This window comes from Nematolebias whitei, chromosome 8, assembly GCF_014905685.2.
Source record: "Nematolebias whitei isolate Nwh7 chromosome 8, NemWhi1, whole genome shotgun sequence".
NCBI lineage: Eukaryota > Metazoa > Chordata > Actinopteri > Cyprinodontiformes > Rivulidae > Nematolebias > Nematolebias whitei.
Genome location: NC_056505.1, coordinates 36,266,722 through 36,286,613, shown reverse-complemented (window position 1 = coordinate 36,286,613; position 19,892 = coordinate 36,266,722). Strand labels below are relative to the sequence as shown.

Here is a 19,892-nt window from a genome sequence, read left to right as displayed (position 1 = left end):
GGGGGGGGGGGTTCCCTGCGCTGGCAGCTCTCATGTTAGCACAGAGGGGAAAAGGTTATGACTATTCATTCATCATTTTTGAATGCACACCAATCTCTGACATTCTTTTCAAATGGGTTGCCATTTGTAGCTTTTAGGCATTAGCTTAATAGATTTAATCCATCACGTCATGACCTCTGATTAAGGGCCTGTGGTCCCATTAAGGCCCCTTGCTAAGATTATTCCCATCCTGTGCATTAGAAATCAAAGTGCTGGTATTTGTGGCAGTCTAAGATAAGTAGAGTGTTTAGACGGAGCCAGCCCACATGTTGTTATCTGGCCTGCTGCTCATGCCTGACATGGTTAGAATTATGTGCAATGCATAGTTCTTTGAACAAGTAATAGGTGGTTTTCATTGTTTCACTAATTATGGCATTATTTCACCTTTGACCCTTAAATCTGCCCTCTGTCTTCCTAGGTTTTTGTTGTGCTACAAAAAATGTTCAAATGCTGTTGGGTATTTTGTTGTTGCTGCTTAACTTGTACCTTTTCTCCCTTCCTCACTTTTTATTATTGTGTTATTCTTCGTGTCGTTTGCTCAGAGAATAAAGATAAATGATGGTGCAGTTGTTGTTTTTACTGTTATGGTTTTATATAAAAAAGGCTGAAGTGTTTCTCTCCCAGCTGTGCTTCTACTTTTATTTCCTCCTGCTCTCTGGACGCCCCGTGTCATTTCAGCTATGTAACAGCCCTCGGCTAATGGCCGTAATTAATGAAATTATGAAGCTTCTATATTAGTTTATTGCTCTACGCCCTCGAGCAGCTGTCTTGCCAAATGGTAGCAGTGAATGGCAGCCGGCTTGCCCCCGTCATGTCTTTGTACGAGAAACATTTGAATTGTTTTAAGATGAAATATAAAGCTTTAATTAGTCAAAGCTGTTTGCCATAAATGCGTGACAGCTACTATAAATTAAAAAGGCGAAACTTTGCGTTTTCCTTTTTGTCGTTTACAAGGTCGTAAAGCATTCAGTCGTTTTCCTGTGTCAGACAATAAACAGGCCGCACCTTCAGAAATGCAGTGGAGCTGTTTAATGAGCTCAGAAGATGGCTTCGCTTTTCCTCTCAACAGGCTGTCCGTCTTTGATATGGTCCCATTATCTCCCACAGACAGGGCCGTCAACACTGCTGCCATTTTATGTGCGGACGTAAAAAGCCCCCGACACCAGGGGGGGCCCCTGACCCTCACAGGCGTAGTTTCACCAGCAGCTCAGCCAAACCGACACCCACTCTCCTCTCAGCCACCCGTGTCGCAGCATGCGTGCACTAAGAATATCTGATTCATAGCGGTTCCCCTCCCCCGTTTTGTGCAAACCCAAATCTGCGTCTGCCAAGTAGGATTTACAAAAACACTTGCAAAAAGTACCTGCAAATGGTTTGTGTATTTTTGGAGTAGGAATAAGTTACTGTTGCTTGTAATTAGCAATATTCTAAATAGAGGACCAGTGTTGGCTTGCAGCTACAAGGTCCTCATTCATGTGCGGGGGTACTTTTCCTGACTGTCCTTCACTGCTCTCCTGCTTACTGACTTCCTGTGTTCAAGCCATGATCAAAAACAGTATTTTTCTCCTTTTTTTTTTTTACCACACAGGTTTTATTTGACAAATTCCAGCTGAAATGATCCTAATAGGCACGAGCCCCAGTGCAGGGAAGATCTCTTCACATTGTGTCACAGTGTGAAGGTTTCATGCTGATCTGTCTTAAATTAACCGTTGCAAATGTCTCATTTCAGATCCAGTCAAATGAGACGCACACTGCTAATTTATTTTATGTACACAGTTTCATGCACACACCTGATTTCACTTTGGGTCTGCATTTTAAACACTACAAAAAAACTATATAAACCTCTATTTCATCTTTTACTGTCTGCTTTTTTTTTTTATGTATAAAATTTTCAGTAAATGGAAACATCCAATCTGGGTTTAAAATGATTTATTTATATTGGTTTCGTCGCCCAGTGTCTGTATATTTGTTAAGAAAATCATCCGTTCAGTCATGGCAGTCTCCTGAAGTGGTTTCATAGTTGTAACCTCACTCTGGTTTTATATATTTAACCCATGACCAGTGCAAACACACTGCTTTCCCCCTGGGATTAATAGTGTGGATGTAAACTGGTTCAATTATAGATGAATGTGTTTTACTTTTTATGTTATAAACACTGTTACTTTTACACAAAGGGTTTTTGTTTCCTAATTCTTTTTTCTTTTTTTCTCCACCAGTTCGACAAATATACCCCCAAACTGGACAATCCATTCATCAGACATTCAAATGTGAGTTTCCTTTGTTATTCTTATGTAAATCTGTATTTTGCATTGGGCAAATCAAATATTTGACATATTTGAATGTTGCCGTGAGAACGTTTCTTGTGGCTGTAACTTTTGTTTGTTCTCATGCTTAAGTCCTGTTTGTGTCTCTGTATGATTTTATTTTCTTTGTTCCCTTCGTTCTCTGTTTTCTGTCCCCAGTTCTTCCCCTCTTATCCCCCAACCATGCCAGGCATGCCCCCGCTGCTCCCACACTCAGGACCCTTCAGCTCACTGCAAGGAGCCTTTCAGCCCAAGGTCAGACCCACCTCCCCACCCTCATCCTACAAGCTGCCACAGGCGCAGAATATAAGTCCACCCATTCACCCATTTTCTTTACTCACTTGTCCTTTTGGGTGGGGGGGAGCTGGTGTTTGTCACCAGCTGTAACTGTACGAGAGGCCGGGGACACTCTGGACAGGTCTCCAGTCCATCAATGGGACAAAAACGAGACAAATTCACGTTCTCTCTCACGGCTAGGGACAATTTAGAGTTACCAATCAGTCCAACATGCATGTTTTTGCTCTGTGGGAGGAAACCGGCACATGCACGGAGAGAACCTCACATAAAGGATCAAGCCAGGAGGTGATCCTGAGACCTGCTCATTATTACAATACAACTTTATTTATAAAGCTCTTTAGAAACAACACTGTTGGCCAAAGTGCTGTACACTAACACATACATGCATAAAAACCATAAAATGCGAGATTAAAAATGCACCATTAAGAGGCGACAGCTCCCACCACTTTACCACCATCACACCCAATATATGGATGCACGTGCACAAACAAAAAATACAAAGAAATGATGAGTGACACATTATTTCTCATAAATGAGCATGCTTTCATCTTAAATCACCAATATTAGTGGAAAACATCAATATAAGCCAATGAACAATGACATAAATTACTGTGTAAACTTTATGGATTAAAGAAGAACACATAGTTTAAATTACAAAACATATAATTTATGCATGATTAGCAGAACAACTTGCCAAGCATCACATCAGAAACATAAGCTTGACACTATGTTCACGCAATAATTCCCAAAAAGAAAAGATGCACAAACATGTCACCAAAACCTCTGTAATATTACACAATACCTTACAGAACATAAAGCCGGGTCAGAGCTGCATGCTGAACCAGTTCATAATCCTCCAGACTGAAAGAAAAACTATTGATTTGTGTCACTTTAGGAGAAAAAAAGAGATTATGCCGGGGTTGTGAAAGGTAGGAGAGTGTAAGTCTGTCTGGCAGATGCTCAAAGGCTGTGACCTGCAGTAAAATGCTAATCAAAGCTGGCCTAAATCTGCTGGCCCTATTCCCAGTGGGCTCAGTCATGGTGGGACCCTTCTGTCGAAGGTCACTCCAGATGGTTCAAGGAAGGCTCTTATGCACCAAAAAGCCCCTGTTAGGTTTCCTTGGAGATGGGGTGGAGGTTTAATCTATGTGAAGCTGCTATATATATATAATCAGATATTAAAAATTAGTGTGTGTCAGCGTTACCAAGGAAGGATCAGATTTGAAATGTGTGCTGGAGGATCTTGTAGAGGTTTTAGATCATATGTCGTGTTTGTCATAAAGTCGGACAGTTGTTTGTCTGTATGGATGTTCACTGAACCTAATGGTGGTGAAGGTGACAACTATGTTTGTTTGGACTACATTCATAATGAAAGAGGGTTTGTTGAGTCAAATTAAATGTTCTGTTAAAACAAGAACAAGTTGAAGGTGAAGGACCCACAGATCTTACAGGCAGAAGGCAAACATGAACTTAACGGCTGCACCAAGACAAAAAGTTCAGCAGGAAAAATGAAAGAGATAAGGAATAAAAAACAAACCGGAGATATAAAGGCAGACACCAGGATGAAAGACAATCTCTGATAAAGGGAACCAGACAGCTTGTAGACAGAGGGAACTAATGAAAAATGAACAGCTGAAGGGCAGACCACAAACAAAGGCCAGGTGAGACGATCTACAGATTAAAACAGAAAACATACAATAATCTAAAACACAGAGAGCAAGGAGTCAAAATGATCAGATTAACTCCAGAGAGCAGTTCAACGAAGCAGGGCTTTTCTCTTTAGCCTCACTCTAAGCCTAAAACTTTAAGAAGTTACTACAGTGCTTCTGATGTTTCTTTGTGAACTCAGACTTTCTGCTTTCGTCTCTTGTTCACATTAAAATGTCATGATGTTCCGAGCATCAGCCGACACTTTTCCTGCTCCAAATTCACAAATCCAACCATAAAGTAACAAGAAAAAATGTGCTCGCCTTCAGGCTTCATTCATATAGACAGCAGCTTGTAGTCCAGTCATGGAACGTGAAGAATATATAGATTACAGATTATAGATACTATTAGGACATGAGGGAGTATTCCTCATTTGATGATGATAACTGTTCAATAAATCAAACTAGATCACCAGAGTGTGGAAGTTCTTGACACCTCCAAATATCTGTGTACAGTTACTGACAGTAAACTGACCTAACTGTGTGTAAGAACAGGAACCAGCGCCTGTTTATCCTCAGGAAACTTTCTTCCTTCCACGTCGATAAAACCTTGTTGACTTTAGTTTTTCGAGCTTTTCTTGAATCGGTTGTCTCACTGCTTGGTGTCCTGGTTTGGTGTTTCAACTCTTAAAAACAAGAACTGCCTGAACCAAATAGTCAAATGGTCCCAGTAAGCTGACGGGTGAGATGCAGCTAAGCCCAGATTATTGTACTCCAGGCAGGTGCAGATGTTATCCATCCATCTGAACAGATGTGTCTCATCCTCTGCACTGCCAGTTCAGGCTCCTCCCAGGCACATATTTGATTCCCAGTTGTAAAACTAAGTACTGGGATAAAACCAGCTTTGTTCCTGTTGCCATAAGCTTCCAAAATTCAACTTAGCATAGCACCTTTAAAAAAAAAAAAATCATTTTTGAGTCATGTTATATTTATTTTTATACCTCTGGTGTGTCTATGTCAAGTTTCCTGTCTGGCAAGAAAGCTGACTCACCTCACTGTAACCAAATCTACCTAAGGGTATAAGATTGATTGATTGATTGATGTGCTGAACAGAACAATCTAAATCTTAAACCTCCACACTCAAGAGGTGTACCATATGACACTGTCCCGTTTCATTGATCCAATCTAATATTTATTCAATATATTTTGATGTGCAGAGGTACTAATGTAAAAACTTATATAAGTAATTTTTGGGATGTTTCAGAAAATCCAGACAAAATATAAGAAAATGTGCATCTTTTTCTCATCCACTTGCATCTCTGGTGTCATGCAGCACAAGTTTTCTGTTTGTTTTGTTGTGTTCTTGTTTTTTAATACGGCAGTCTAATGTGTCTTCTCTTTGGCGCACAGCAGGAAATATGAAACAGCTATTTCTTGTGCTGAAAATCTTGTAGATATTTTCAAACGTTCTGGTTTAAAGGGAGGATTTTATTCAAGAATAGAATAGCTAGGCGTACCTTTTTTTTTTCATTTAGCCTTTATTTATCCAGGTTAGTCTCATTGAGCCACGAGAACTCATTTTCAAGAGAGACCTGTTTAGGGAGCACATGGTGGGGGTTAAGGGCCTTGCTCATGGGCCCAGAGTGGGGCGAATGAGGGTGGGGGCAAGTGTGGGTGTTTCACCTACCCCACCCACAATTTTGATGTTGTCGGGGCCGGGGCGTGAACCGGCGATCTTCGGATCACAAGCCCACCTCTCTAACCTCTGCGCCACCACTCCGCTTTAAATGTAACGGCTTGAAAATTAAAAGGAAATATGTCCGTGAAGAAGCATTGTTTGTGATGTGACAATTTAAAGGCCCACATTTAACCACCAGCTACATGTGGCACAACGACTGACTTCAGCAGACGGCAGAACTTATAATTTAGTATTTTTTGACAATCTGGGGTTCGGTTTATATCTGGCAACACTGAATGTAACTTCAAGCTCATGAGCTGCCTGTGTTGCCATGATGATCTGATGGGGTAGAGGTAGGGCAGCAAACCAAAAAGTCGCTTGTTCGACTCCCTGCCATGCCCACGTTGTGGTGTCCCTGAGCAAGATACTTAATCCCTAATTGCTCCCCAGGTGCTTACATACAGTAGCTGCCCACTGCTCCACCTGGGTGTACCTCACATGTGATGGGTTAAATGCAGAGAACTAATTTCATCATTGCATGGAAACACACAATAATGACAACACATAGATCTTCAAATTTAATTTTAATCCAGCTACACTCCAAGATCCTCCATCATACGATAAACTTTGAGCTCAACATAACTGGCTAAAGACTTTTTAGTAAAGTTGCCTGGAGTCAAACAAAATTATATCCATTCATTCTATTTAATCTCTTCTCCTTTACGGGTGGTGGGGAGCTGGTGTCCGTCTCACTAGTTATGTTTACATGGACATAAGGAATCAGATTAAACGGCCATTTGGAATAAAAATGCGTCATGTAAACGCCCCATTCGGATTATTCTTTGTTGATTCAGCTCGATCTGAATGAATTTGTGATCAGAATGAGACGGCTGGTTTCTGCCACTTTATAATCTGAACGGTGTGCATGTAAAGACTTAATCTGTTTATCTCATTCCGATCGTAGAAAACTGACCTGACTGCGCATGTGCGACTTATGTCAACCTCACGTAGTTCCACCTGGCTAACGCTAACAATATTAGCATATGGGGGAAGTAAAACTGAGCGACACAACATTTCTACTAGAAACTATGAAAGAGCTCAAAATGATCTGTATTACCTGTAGCTCAGTCAGGGAGTGCAGCAACATCTCCACCGTCATTAAAACCTGTCGCGGGTCCATTTTGGGTGCTCGGGTTTGTTTACGTTCATCCCGGAAGTAGAACTTCTTCTTCTGTGGGTTTTTTTCACACCTAGAGACAATTTAGAGTTACCAATCAGCCTAACATGCATGTTTTTGGTCTGTGGGAGGAAACTGGAGTACCAGGAGAAAACCCACGAAGCACATAGAGAACATGCAAACTCCACCCAGAAAGGCCCTGGGCAGGGAAGAGAACCTGCAACCTTCTCACTGAGAGGCAACAGTTCTAGTGACTGCACTTTATTACTTTAAACAAAAGAAAAATTGGATAATTTTTCAAAGGACTAACTAATAAATTTATACAAATCAAAGCCAAGAATGATAAACCAATCCAAAGGACCATTTTGTTATGCACAATATTCAGTTTCTATCGTGCTTCACAGTGTTTCTGTGTTTTTACTCACTTTAATTGTGGTTTCTCACCGTGCTTCTTTTTCCTCTGTCTCCATCAGGCTTCTAATCCCATCGACATAGCAGCACGTCCTGGAGCAGTCCCTCACACACTGCTGCAGAAGGATCCAAGGGTGAGCACCTCAGCCAGCCTCCTCCTCCTCTGTTGCTTTACATTCACCTCCTAAGAGTCCCCTCTGAGATTATGCATTCATATCTAAGTCGATAGTCCAGCAACGTAACCCCATACAGCATGTAGTGGTCAGAACAGAGCAATAAGAGGGCTTTCATTTATTCTTTCTCTTCAGACAAAACACCTCTTTGAACATATGTATGACGTATGGGTGTAAAAATGAGGATTTTACAGCATGTGACTGACTTTATGTCTGTGTTGCTGATGTTAATGATTATCTGTTGTCTATTTAGATGAGTGATCCGTTCAGGACATCTGTGAGGGTAAGTGTATGACTGACTGATTTTTGTAAAGTGCTTTGTCTCTCTGGCCAGGCCACAAAGTTCAAAACCTCAAATTGCTCAACAAATCACAATCAAGCACATGCATCAAGGTTAGCTTTAACGTCTTTAACTTGTATTAATGTGTTGCATTGTTGAAGATTCTTTTAGCTTTCCACTTTGTTGTTTGGCCAGAAAACCTCGACGCCACAATCCAGTTTTAGCTCCCCGTATCAAAGCCAGCAGGCTAACCCCAGTTTCTTTCTAAACTTTTAGAAACCTGGCAAGTGGTGTGCAGTACATGTCCAGATTGCATGGCAGATCTACCACCACCAGCAGAAAATGAAGGTGCGTGAGATGGATAATTTTGTCCTTCAGAAACCTCTTTGTGTAAAACTGGACGCATTCTGTTGATTATGAAATTATAACCGAAAGAATAACAAGCACACAATAGGTCTGATCATGTTGTAGTTGGAACATAAATGGCTTAATTATCTGCAATCATGCCTCTGGTTTAACGAAAAAGAAAACATTAGGGAATAAAAGGGCAGATAATATAAAAACAGAAAGATGTAAAAGTCTTCTTCCCCTGATGGTGTGTTTTTTTACTAACACATCCAAAGAATGAAGAAGATTCTACTTTGTAAATAAATATTAAGACTAAAAGCTTTTTTTTAATCCACCAGCTAAGAAAAAAGTCATTAATTGATTCTGGTCCTCGATCTAAACTAATAGTTAAAAATGCCGTGTGTGTGCATAAGACTGAAGCTCTGTGTGGACATGGTGTGTCCATTCTGTGGAGATCCTCTAATGGGCCTTGTGGTGTCAGTCCTTCTTGGGCCCTGAACCCCCGTCATCGAGGGTTTAGTGTTCCTAATCAGCTTACATACATGTCACCACGCAGCTAGCCAGAACTGCAGCCATTGTCAATGCCTCTGTACTCTGGTCTCTCCCTCTTTGTTGGCAACAAATGCCACTCATTGTGTTGCTGGAAATGTGCTGTTGTCTCATTTTTTTGTATGCCTGTTCTTTTTTATGCCCTTTTTTTTTTTTGACTACAGCAAATGCAGCTTGACCCCCACAAGCTAGACATGAATGGCAAGCTGGACCTGTTCAGTCGACCCCCGGCCCCAGGAATTTTCCCAGGGTTCCCATATCCCCACGACCTGGCACGACCACTCTTCCCTACCACAGGTCAGCCATGTTGTCTCAGTATCTCACACGTCTTCATCGTTCCAAAACTCCATTCCTTAAAAACAATCAAAAGATCTCGTTAGCTGAGCCTTTCATGGCATACGTCATGCTTGCTTTTATGCAAATAAGCATTTCGGGGGTTTGTTGCTGTTTTTTCTCCTCTCACGGTGGTCTCTTAACCATAGTGCTTTTACAGCAAATGTTTTGCCAGTGGAGGAAGTCAGTTTGGTCATGAATATGCATGAGTCTCCGTTAGGTAATTGACTGATTTGCCCTGCGTTGGAGGGCAACAGAAAGGAGAGCGGCCTTTGACTGGTAATTATGCAGTGGTTTGTCAGAGGCATTCATGTAATTGCCTCTTTCATTAACAATTCATGGGATAAGGGTGATAGTAACAGTGTTTTGTAAAGGAAGCTATTTTATTACACATTGAAAACCTGGCCATGCTAGCTGCTCTAGAGGAAAAAGGAATATAGGAACGGCATATCCATGTTTCATAACTTCATAACTCTTCTAGCTTCCGTGTTAATCAACCTGCTTGTGATTCATTTCAGCATATATTTTTTTTATTTCCTCACATTTATATTTTGATACTTATAAATACGGGAGGTTTTACCAAGGCGTCACCTTTTGTTGGTCTTTAGATCATTCCTCTGAGAGTTAATTATTTTTGGTTGAATCCCCAGGCTCTGGACACCCCGCTCCCTCGCCTTTTGGCCCTGCCCCTCATCCCAGCGGCTTCCTGCCTCCTAGCCATTTGGCAGGTAAGTGTAAGTAACTACAAGTTTACCTTTTTTTTGGTTGCTCATTTAGCTTGTGGATTAACTCACTCCCTTGTCTTTCAACGGCAGTGAAAGCAGCAGGATATAGTTTGAATCTTTGATATTTATAGAGTTGAGCTCAGGTTCAGTTCAAAGTTATTATAGACTCCCAACTGACCACAACCATCTGCAGCACTTCTCATGCAAACTTGTCGTTTGTAGGACTGGAGTGTGTAGTTATTCTACAATTAGTCAAAATGAGTCACAGTTCAACCTAAAATAACTATTTCAAATGTTGCTTCCAGACAAAGATGTCACCTTTCATTTCTTTGAACTGGCTGTATGCAGTGCAGCACCACATGTGGCACAATTCTCTGTAAAGTTGGTATTTCATGTTAGCTCACCGCTTTAATTTATTTTTTATTATTTTTTACTATTCTAGCTAAAGCTAGGACTTGTGTTTGGGTCCAAAGTGATAAGCTAACTCATACAATTAACTAAAAAATCCATCAAATGTGTGCTTATATAAGAAGTGAAGGAAGATTTAGTAAAAAAAAATTCTCATTTTGAGATTTTATGTGTAAGGCAGAGATTTATTTTCTAAAACACATTAACAAGCCTCAGAGTTTAAACAAAAGAAAATCCTCTAGCACTAATCTTTTAATAAGTTGTGCATTTCCTGATGGAGTATTAATTTAAAATCAGCTGAAGGATGTTGTTCATGCTTTGCGTTATTGCTGTAAATCTGGAGCCTGTAGTCGGCTTCAGTAAAGTCCATCTTCCTCTAAATTTCCAGTTCAGTCAGCCTCATTTAAACAGCCCATAATTTCCCATCCTGCACCAGTCGATGTTCAGCTCTGCTCCAGGAACTGAAACGTTTTTTTTTGTTGTTAGATTTGCTCCAGTTGCCCCCGCAGGGTCAGACGCAGCTAGTTAGCGGCATCAAATCCAGTGTCCTGGTTATTTCAGGATAACTAAGCAGAGAGCTATGGCAGCGCTAAAAGGAAAAACAAAACAAAAACTCGCTTGTAAGAGAAAAGCGGAGTGAAACGGGTTGGTGTTGGGGTGAGTACTGCTAACCAGCTCCCCCCATTTGCTAATCCCTGTTTGGCATTTTGCAGATCCTTTCAGTCGCTCCAGTTCCTATGGCGGCCTCGGCAACCTTTCAAGCAGTGCCTTCGGAGGATTAGGCAACCCCTCGCTTGGTAAGCGCTGGCCCCCCTCTCCTCCTCCACTGGCCCCCCTTTTCAATCTGGCCCCTTGTGGCCAGTAACAGCATAGAGCAGGACAGTGTTGGACCACAGGGAGAGTAAAGAAGGGGAGAAAAAAGATGCTTAGCTCTAGTTTATATGTCAAACCAGCACTCGTCCAGGGAGGCCAAACAAAGCAGTACTGCACACACCACAGCACCTCCTCCCTGCCTCCACCTCATCCACCACTGATGTTTCCAACAGCCCGGCTTTAATCTGACTGTGCCGCTGCCAACGGGCGCTCTTAGGTCTGCTGTTTGGTGGCAGTTCATCTTTTAATTATTTGACAAGCCCCCTCTGCATCTCCATGGAGGGCTTTCTGTTCCCCCCCCCCTGCATCCTCCTCCCTATGCCTCCCTCTCTTTTTTTCCATCCCTCCTATTTTTGTGTGCCAAATCAGTCACCTTGTTGTGAAAATGGATGTGATTGGAATAGACATGCTGTGGAATGCTGAGGTCTCTCTTGGCTTTTCACAGCTCTCAAGTCCAGAGGGCAAGTTAGTCTCCCCTGTTCATCCGGTGCAGAAAATGGAGGGGGGAAGAAGCCCTTCAGTCTAAAAGCAAATGAGTAGTGGAATTTTGGGGAGCCATTAACCTCTAACTCTTTCAAACAGCTTCTGTGTGAGAACCTCCAGAGACAAAGACAAAAGCAGTTTTTGTTTTCAACTCTTTCTCTTCTCATGTGGCTTCAAGAAGGTTTTGTGCCCAATTAACTCAGAGTGGGTCCCATGCCTGTCTGCCTCTTTCCTTCAGGGTCCAGTAGTGTGTTTGGCACCAAGGAGGGTCCAGGAGGACTGCCCACGTTTGGCAGCCCCCACCACGACACCTGGAATAGGCTTCGACGCACACCGCCATCTTTTCCCACCCCGCCACAGTGGCCCAAAGCACCAGAGACTGAACGAAGCAGCTCCGCCAACAGTCACGACAGAGACCGAGAGAGGGAGAGGGAGAAACGAGACTCGTCGATCGGCAAAGACGAGAAGGATAAAGACAGGTGAGTCGAGGCAAAACAACTTTTTTAGTTTTTTTCTCATTTTTAAATAATAATAATAAGTGCTATGTGTTGTCATCATCGTCTGTCCCCATACAATGGCAAAATTAGTTGTCTGCATTTAACCCATCACACCTGGGATACACAAATATTTGGACATGTTTAGATTTCAGTATAACCACGAGTAGCACAGTTTGTGCACTCCCAGGTTACTGCCAATTAGCAATTCTCAGTTTGACTCAGCACTTGACTGCATGTGTGAAAGCTCTGTGTTTTTCTTAAGAGGGTAACAAATTTGATCCTTCAATAATAATTCCAGAGAAGACGTTCCTAATCTTGCCGTTCTATTAAACAATCTACTTAAAAGATTAAATCCATCCTCACAACTACAAAGGTGAAACCACTAAAAGGAGACTGCCTCCTGTTAGCATTAGCTTGTTGGCTGGCTGAACTACATTTGGAAAAAACAACGTAATAAAAACATTATCATCTTTACATAGCTAGACGTCTTTTATGGAAACTGATATGAAGTTATCTCATATCGCACAGGGGTTTTACAAAGTATTTCTTGGCAGACATTTCAACCTAAAAATGTTGGTGAAATATTAATGGCTGAATTCGACTGCTTCAGCTTGGCATACAATTTGTTCTGTAAAAATCTTTACAAGCAGCGCCTCCTCTAAAGGACTGCGGCCAACTGTGCCTTCCCTGTTCCTTCAAGTCAAAATGTCTGTCGTGAAATAAACCTGTTGACAAAGAAGATGACATAAATCAAACGAGCAGATGTCAGAAAAGCAAATGATAAAAATGTTATGAACTCTCTATGAATGTTTTCCAGAAGATTCTAGAGACCACCCATCAAATCTAAAAACAGTAACAGTAAATAGGAGCAGGGAAGCTTTTTATTTTATTATTTTTTTATTTTTCAAAAGGTGTTTTTGTATGTGGCGACATATGACTGTATGAATATTTGAAAATCAAAGTCCACTGAAATTAAAAAAGCGTTACGTCATTACAGGGATTCTGTGGATCGCAATCGTCACTCCAACCGTTCTTCTCCAGCATCAGCACCAGTCAGCTACCAAATCAGCAGCCTCATTCGATCAAACAGCCAAAACTCGAATGATTCAGGTCGGCATCACAGCGGCAGTGTAGACCGGGTTCGGGAGGCAGAGAAGGAGCTACTGGAGCGCCAAAGAGAGTCTTCCATGCAAGCTGACATCAAGGTGAAGGAGAGCCGTTCACCAGGCAAGGAGATGCTTGAGAGGCGACCCTCGGAGGACTCCATCAAACCTGCTCAGCGTTCCCCTTCTCCCTACTCTAAGGCATTGATCAATGAGCAGAGCATGAAGATGTCTGGCGGACTTTCATCTACGCTCAAAGACGGTGACAGAAAAGAGTCCGCGCCTACGGAGTTCCTTCACAAAGTGAAAAATGACATGAAAATTAAAGAGGAGAGGAAGGAGGAGCAAGAGGTCATGGTGGTGAGTTCAGAGCCGGCACCTCAACCACCAATCCATGCTCTTTCTGCACCCATCAGCCAACCAGGAAACCCCCACCACAACCATCCACCTTTGTCCCAGCAGCATCCTCTTCCATCACCTCGTAGTAGTGATATCCCAGCACCCTGCCTGCATGGTGTCCCTATGACACACTCTCTTCCACTTTCCATGAGTGCCATGCCCCAAATGGGAAGTTTAAATGTGCTAGACAGAGCTCGTATGGCTCCCTTTATGGGAGTGAGTCCACTAGCAGGAAGAGAGCGCTTACCGCACTCAGCTTTCCCGTGGGATCCACTCAGAGAGGCCTACCGCAGCCTGGACCTGCAGCGGCGCATGGACTTCCAGCTTAGGGCTGAGCAAGGACATCGCTTCCCCAGTGTATATGAACAGGAGCGAGCTTATCGTGAAAGGGAAGCTCATGACTACTCTCACCATGAGCACCTCTTGGAGGTACGCAGAGAGCACGAGAGGATGCGACAACAGGCAGAGGAGCGAGAACGCCTTCACCTGAGGGAGGAACTAGACAGAGCACGACTCCATCAGCTGCACCAGTCCCCAATGGAGGGGCATTTACCCCACATGCCGCCCTTTATGTCCCACCTAGGAGGTATGCCCTATCCAAGACTTAGCCCTTCCACAGGACACAATGGCCCTTTGAACAGAACACCCCCTACTGCTGCACTAAGTGCACCCCCACCCCTTGTGCCAGCCGGCAGCGCCAGGCCAATCTCACCCAGGAGGACTACCCCCCTCACCACAACCCAAGACCCAAGGGACTATTCCCCATCTCGCAACCCCAAAGAAGTAGAGGCTCGGTAGCTTCTTGGCACAGTGCACTGTCGTAGAGGCGCACTCACAAACCGCATTCCTCCAATCTGTAATCTTGTGAACAAAATGCACTGCTCCTCACCAGAGAAGAGCAAATCCTCCTAAGAGAAAGGGTAAGATTGTACAAAGTAAAGGTGTGTAAGGCTGATGAAGCACATGCCATGACTTTATTTTTAGTGTACTGAATAAATGTCGGTAAAGAGAACACAAAGATGTGTACGTTCATTTCCGACTTAAATATTTGATAATTATTAATATATTAATCCGATACTTTTTTCTGCTCGGTGCCGACAAAAAGGGTCCTAAAATGAGTTTGTACATTTCCTATCCTAGTTCCATGTATAGATATCATTTCTATGAATTTTATGTATTTTGTGCATTAGTCCTGCCTTTTACAATATTTATCCCAGCTGATTGTGAGACATATCCCTTACGATGATGTAAAGACTTGACTTTGAACTCACCTGTCAGTAATTGAACCTCATGGTACCAAGATATCCTCAATGATGACAATGTACAGTGCTACATTACCAACTTGTTTTGTTCATTTGTTTTGCCTTTGAGATATGCAGACAAATATATAAATATTATGAGATCTTTGTCCAATCTGTAAAGAAAACTGATGTAAATAACCTGTTGATACACTTCGCTGCAAGATTGCATTGTAAATTTATTAGTCTTTTTAACCATTTCTAGAAAAAACAAAATTAAATGAAATGTGGAAATATTTGCCTGATGAAAATCATTGTAACAAACCGGCCAAAAGATGAAAGAATGAAGGGTGTTGTAAGGAGGCCTCAATGGATCATCTGCAATCTATGCAAAGCAGTACACAGCACCCTAATGAAGAACTCTGCTGGAAAAAGCTGACAATTCTGGTAAAATTGAGAGAAACTTGGATTAGCACATGTTTAAATCTACCAATGACATAATGATGGGATTATTAAGACTTCCAAGTCACAAACTGGACCAGCCTCAGACAGAAAAGGACGCTTTTTAGTGGACAGCAAAAGGACTTTCTCTGTCTACATTGTGGTGTTGTGCAGTTGTTTTTCTTAGACTCTTGTATACAAAACAAGTAGAGTTTTAGGCGTGAAAAAAAGGAAAATGAACATTCATGGTTTAAAATGTACGGAATAAAGTTTGGACCTATTGTCAATGGGGTTTTTTCTGCCTATTTTTCATCCTGCTTTAAACAAGTAGTAAATGTGTATGTGCCAAACCTTCTGAGTGGTATATTTATATGAAATTGATAGCTTTGCCAATAGTGCTTGTATTCAGAGTATTTTCTCATTTTAAATCAAGATATTACACTGAAATCATAAAGGCAACAGACTTGGCTTATTGAGTAGCCTAAGCTATCAGATCATTTGACCATAATCTGTTATACACACGCTGCAGAACTCTTCAGAAGTGATCAATGAGATTGGGCCAAGGCAATACAGGGAGGGTCTAATAGAACATTGATTTCGTATGAAAGCAGGTTTTGAGTGTTTGTGTTGCAGGTAACCGGTATTGACAGGCAGCCCAGCGGCATATTGACCTGCGGTCTGGACTCATTAGGAAGAGCAATGCCTGGGAGCAAGGCTACTGGGTGTTGAAGAGGAGGCTCCTCTCTCTTCTGGTACACCTCCTCGCCTCATGCACACCACTCATCTGCTTTTCTAATAAGGCCGGAAGGCGCTATGGAGTGGGCCGTAGAGGGAGTCCTGAGGTGCCCCGTCCTGTTATTGACAAGACCTCGGCTGTGCTTGCCGCCTGTCCAGAGATAACCAATTCATCCTGATAATGCTCCAACTACTCATCTCACTGTTCTGTGCTGTGAGGCTCACATTCAGGTCCCTTGGTAGCAGCCCATAATGACAGCGTGGATCAAACCATGGCCAGGTCATTAGGAGATGTTATTGAAAATCAATGGCGCTCCTGTGTCTCACACACTCCAGCAGGGGGTTTTAAAATGGCTCCTTGAAAAGACTGTTTGCCAGAATGTGGCTGGCGTATTGGGAAGACTTAAATCACTATCGCTTTCAGTTCAGGCTCCTGGTAATTGAACCACATATTCCTTGTGTGGGTAGCATCTGTCAGTGGCAGGCCTCACTTTAGCACTGCATTTTTATTCCCAATAATATAGGAAACAACAGGTACTTAACCCTTGTACTTGTTACTGTGTAAAGATTTTTTTTCCTCAATAGTATTTACCAAGTAAAGATTTGGTATAGGGAAAAACATACATCTTAAATTTCCCCTGCACTCAATCATTCTGTCCTGCGCTCTATCTATTTTACTGCTGAGTGTGAAAGGGCCCTCCGGAGATGAAAAGCTCCATCAATTTCATTCATTGTCTGGCAAGGTCAGTTTATTTCAGCACACAGTCTATTATCAGATGGGAATCAATTGACACATTGCCTAGCATATCAAACTAAAGGTGGATTTGAGTGTTTGCAATTGTCAGCTCCTTTTTAGATTTATTCCACATGTATTGGGGCTTTTTTTAAGTCTATTTGGGGAGCTTTTATGGTTTTATTTTTATTTTTTTTACAATATGTTGTTTGATACAATAATGTTGCCATGACAGTATTTCATTAAAACAGCTTTTTTTTTACTTGCTACCCATTTTTCTATATAATCCCAATTAATAGGATATGGTGGTATTTGAGGTAAGACATTGTTTAATTGTTCCTCTAATCCTCTTCATTTATCTGACAGAAACCTGAATGCTGAGGGTTTGGGATTGAATTTTCATGCTCTCAAATACCCCCAAAATCACTTGGCACAAAACTCACCCCGGATTCACTGAGCAGTGGAACAGGCCGGTGGGACTTTTGGAGCACAATGGCAGCTAATAACACAGTGCCAAGCTATAATAAGATAGGCAAGAAATGAATGGTTCCGTCCAAATTCCTTTTCTCTTTCTGTTCCTCTTTCCCCCGATGATAAAACATGTATAAAAGCGTTTCTGAGCTGCTATGTTGTGGTTCCCTTGACTTTTTCCCCCAGCAAAAGCTAATACATTAGTTCTCATTTGAAGGCTGTTTTGAAATGGAAATTGGTATTGAGATGGGAGCCCCTTGCCATGATCACGTTTGGATTGCAAGGGTCTTTGCCGGGCCTGGTGATTTGGGAGGCCATGACTCTGCCCAAAGTTCAAGCTTATCTCTCCGCGGGAGTTAGCAGACCCTGACAAGAGCCATTCTGAACCACTAAACTATATCTGAACAGAGTGAATTTAGTGAGAGAGCACTGAGTCAAGGGCTCTGGCAGTGGATCTCTGTCACAGCTCTCTTTGTAGAGTGCATGTTGTTTTAACCACCTAAAAAGGCTAGCAGCACACATCCTTCATGTTGCCATCTTTTTTTAGCCCGCGATGTCAACAGAGCAGCAGCTGACAGAAACCAGGTCAGTCACTGGTTAAGGAGCTGGAAACAGCTAAATGGTGTGAATTCCAGACCCTGATGACAAAGTGCTGTCTAATGTCTTTACACCTCTGGACCCATGACAAATATTCCAGCTGTCTCACACCACCATCAGGACTGCTGTGCAGGGAGAAGAGCCAGTAGAAGGAACGTACTGTAAATGACTCAGAAGTATTTTAGATAGCAAGTGTAGGGTGTGGGGTGTTGAGGGGGAGTGTGGGTAGAGAGATTAAAGGAGAAGAAGAGCGAGGAGGTCCAGAGCAGCCACTAGCCAAAATAAGTTTTCCACTTTGATTGAATTTGGAGGATTTTTCCAGCCTTTGGTGGAACTTCAAGATCTCCCACACGGGTCATATTATGAACACAAGCCATAAAAAATGAATAACATTTATGCAGCTGGGTGCATCTGGCAGAGATAGCCCCTTCATTCAGAGACCCACAGAGTGGCACTGAGCCACCACACCACCCTTTTTCTACGTATGAACAACAGTCAAGAGTAGTCTTGGGGGACGGGGTGGGTGGTGTAATATGAGTCTCTCAAATGCTTTGTATGAGTTTTTAAAAGAAAAATTTCAAGGCAAATGTAAGCCATACGCGGCTTGTCCAATTTGGCACAACCACCACTCGTGATTAGCCAAAGAGACGTTAATCAAAAGTGGCTCAGCATTTGGAGGGGCGGTGAGATCCGCCGCCAGCTGGTGACAACATGGCTTGTGTGCACGGGCCAAGAGTGAAGTTTATTTGAATATGGATCTTGCTGTGACCGTTTCTCTCTAGAGCTCCCAGCAGCAGAGCGTTCCTGGCTCATCACTGGGATCGCCTCGGAGCCGTTGGCATTTGGGAATATGGTAGTTTTTCCAAACCACAAAATGAGAATTACTATCTCATCCAACCCCATAAATATAGTGCAATTACTTAAAAATAACATAAGAAATTTATGTGAATAGAAATGAAAAGATTTTTTTGTTAGCTCATATTGCATTTGTTCTGTGGGGCTTCCTCCGTTGAAGCAAATAATTATTTTCTGTTTGAAGCTTTTATAACTCTGTAAATACCACACAAGAACAAAAAAGGATTTTAAAGGGTTTATCTCTGTTTATTACTTTTTAATAGCATTTGGCATATGTAAATGTACTATACTTATATAACACCTTTCTATCTTATCAAGATACTCAAAGCACTTTACAACACAACCTGTTCCCTCATTTACCCATTCATACAGCACACTACTTTATCTATACAAAGAATACTCAGTGCTTTATCACATTCATACACTGATGGGACACACATCGAAGGCAATGAGGGGTTCAGTGTCTTGCTCAAGGACACTTTGGCATGTGACCGCTGGTGGAATCGAACCCCAACTCTTGCATTGGAGGGCAACTGTTCTAACCACTCAACCACAACCACCTCAGTGTCTGATAATCCTTTCTTTCACCACAGGAAGCTCCATGGTGCTATAGATCAGTGGATCCCAACCCTGGTCCTTGAGGAACACCATAATGGCACACCATACATGTTTCTGGTTATCTGCTCCAACACACTAGATTCACTGAATTAATTACTTCATTAAGTTCTGCAGAAGTCTGTTAAACATTCATTTATTAAAATCAGGCGAGTCAAAAACAGAGAAACAACTAAAGCATGCGGGATGGTGTTCCTCAAGGACCAGAGTTGGGAACCCTATAGATATATAGATAGTAGCTGCTAGTTTAGGTTGTGAATAAGTTATGTTTCATTAAAAATAGAAAAGGAAAGTATAATAAAGTGAAAAATAGCAGAGGGACCATATTCTTAATGAGATTGGCTCCAAGAGAACTTCTCAGCGTTCCAGTCCAGTTTGCCCCCACCTCCTGTGCTTCTTTGGAAATTTGTCTGGCAGCAAACATGCTTTGAAAAGCTCTTATCTCCTATCTAGGCAGGAGTTCCATACAGCGTGATACGAAGCCA

The 19,892-nt window shown here is 42.2% G+C and overlaps 1 protein-coding gene across 1 annotated transcript in view; it reads left to right on the top strand.

Annotated features, from left to right (window-relative positions):
• fbrsl1 (fibrosin-like 1) overlaps nucleotides 1–15,688 on the top strand; it is a 408,497-nt gene extending 392,809 nt beyond the window's left edge. The window contains exons 10-19 of the mRNA XM_037681247.1: nucleotides 2,256–2,306; nucleotides 2,502–2,597; nucleotides 7,614–7,685; nucleotides 7,978–8,007; nucleotides 8,281–8,352; nucleotides 9,066–9,198; nucleotides 9,885–9,962; nucleotides 11,081–11,164; nucleotides 11,962–12,202; nucleotides 13,218–15,688. Coding sequence (XP_037537175.1) covers nucleotides 2,256–2,306; nucleotides 2,502–2,597; nucleotides 7,614–7,685; nucleotides 7,978–8,007; nucleotides 8,281–8,352; nucleotides 9,066–9,198; nucleotides 9,885–9,962; nucleotides 11,081–11,164; nucleotides 11,962–12,202; nucleotides 13,218–14,520 — 2,160 coding nt within the window. The 3' untranslated portion in view covers nucleotides 14,521–15,688. The remainder of the gene's footprint in view (nucleotides 1–2,255; nucleotides 2,307–2,501; nucleotides 2,598–7,613; nucleotides 7,686–7,977; nucleotides 8,008–8,280; nucleotides 8,353–9,065; nucleotides 9,199–9,884; nucleotides 9,963–11,080; nucleotides 11,165–11,961; nucleotides 12,203–13,217) is intronic.
• Nucleotides 15,689–19,892: the final 4,204 nt, after the last annotated feature.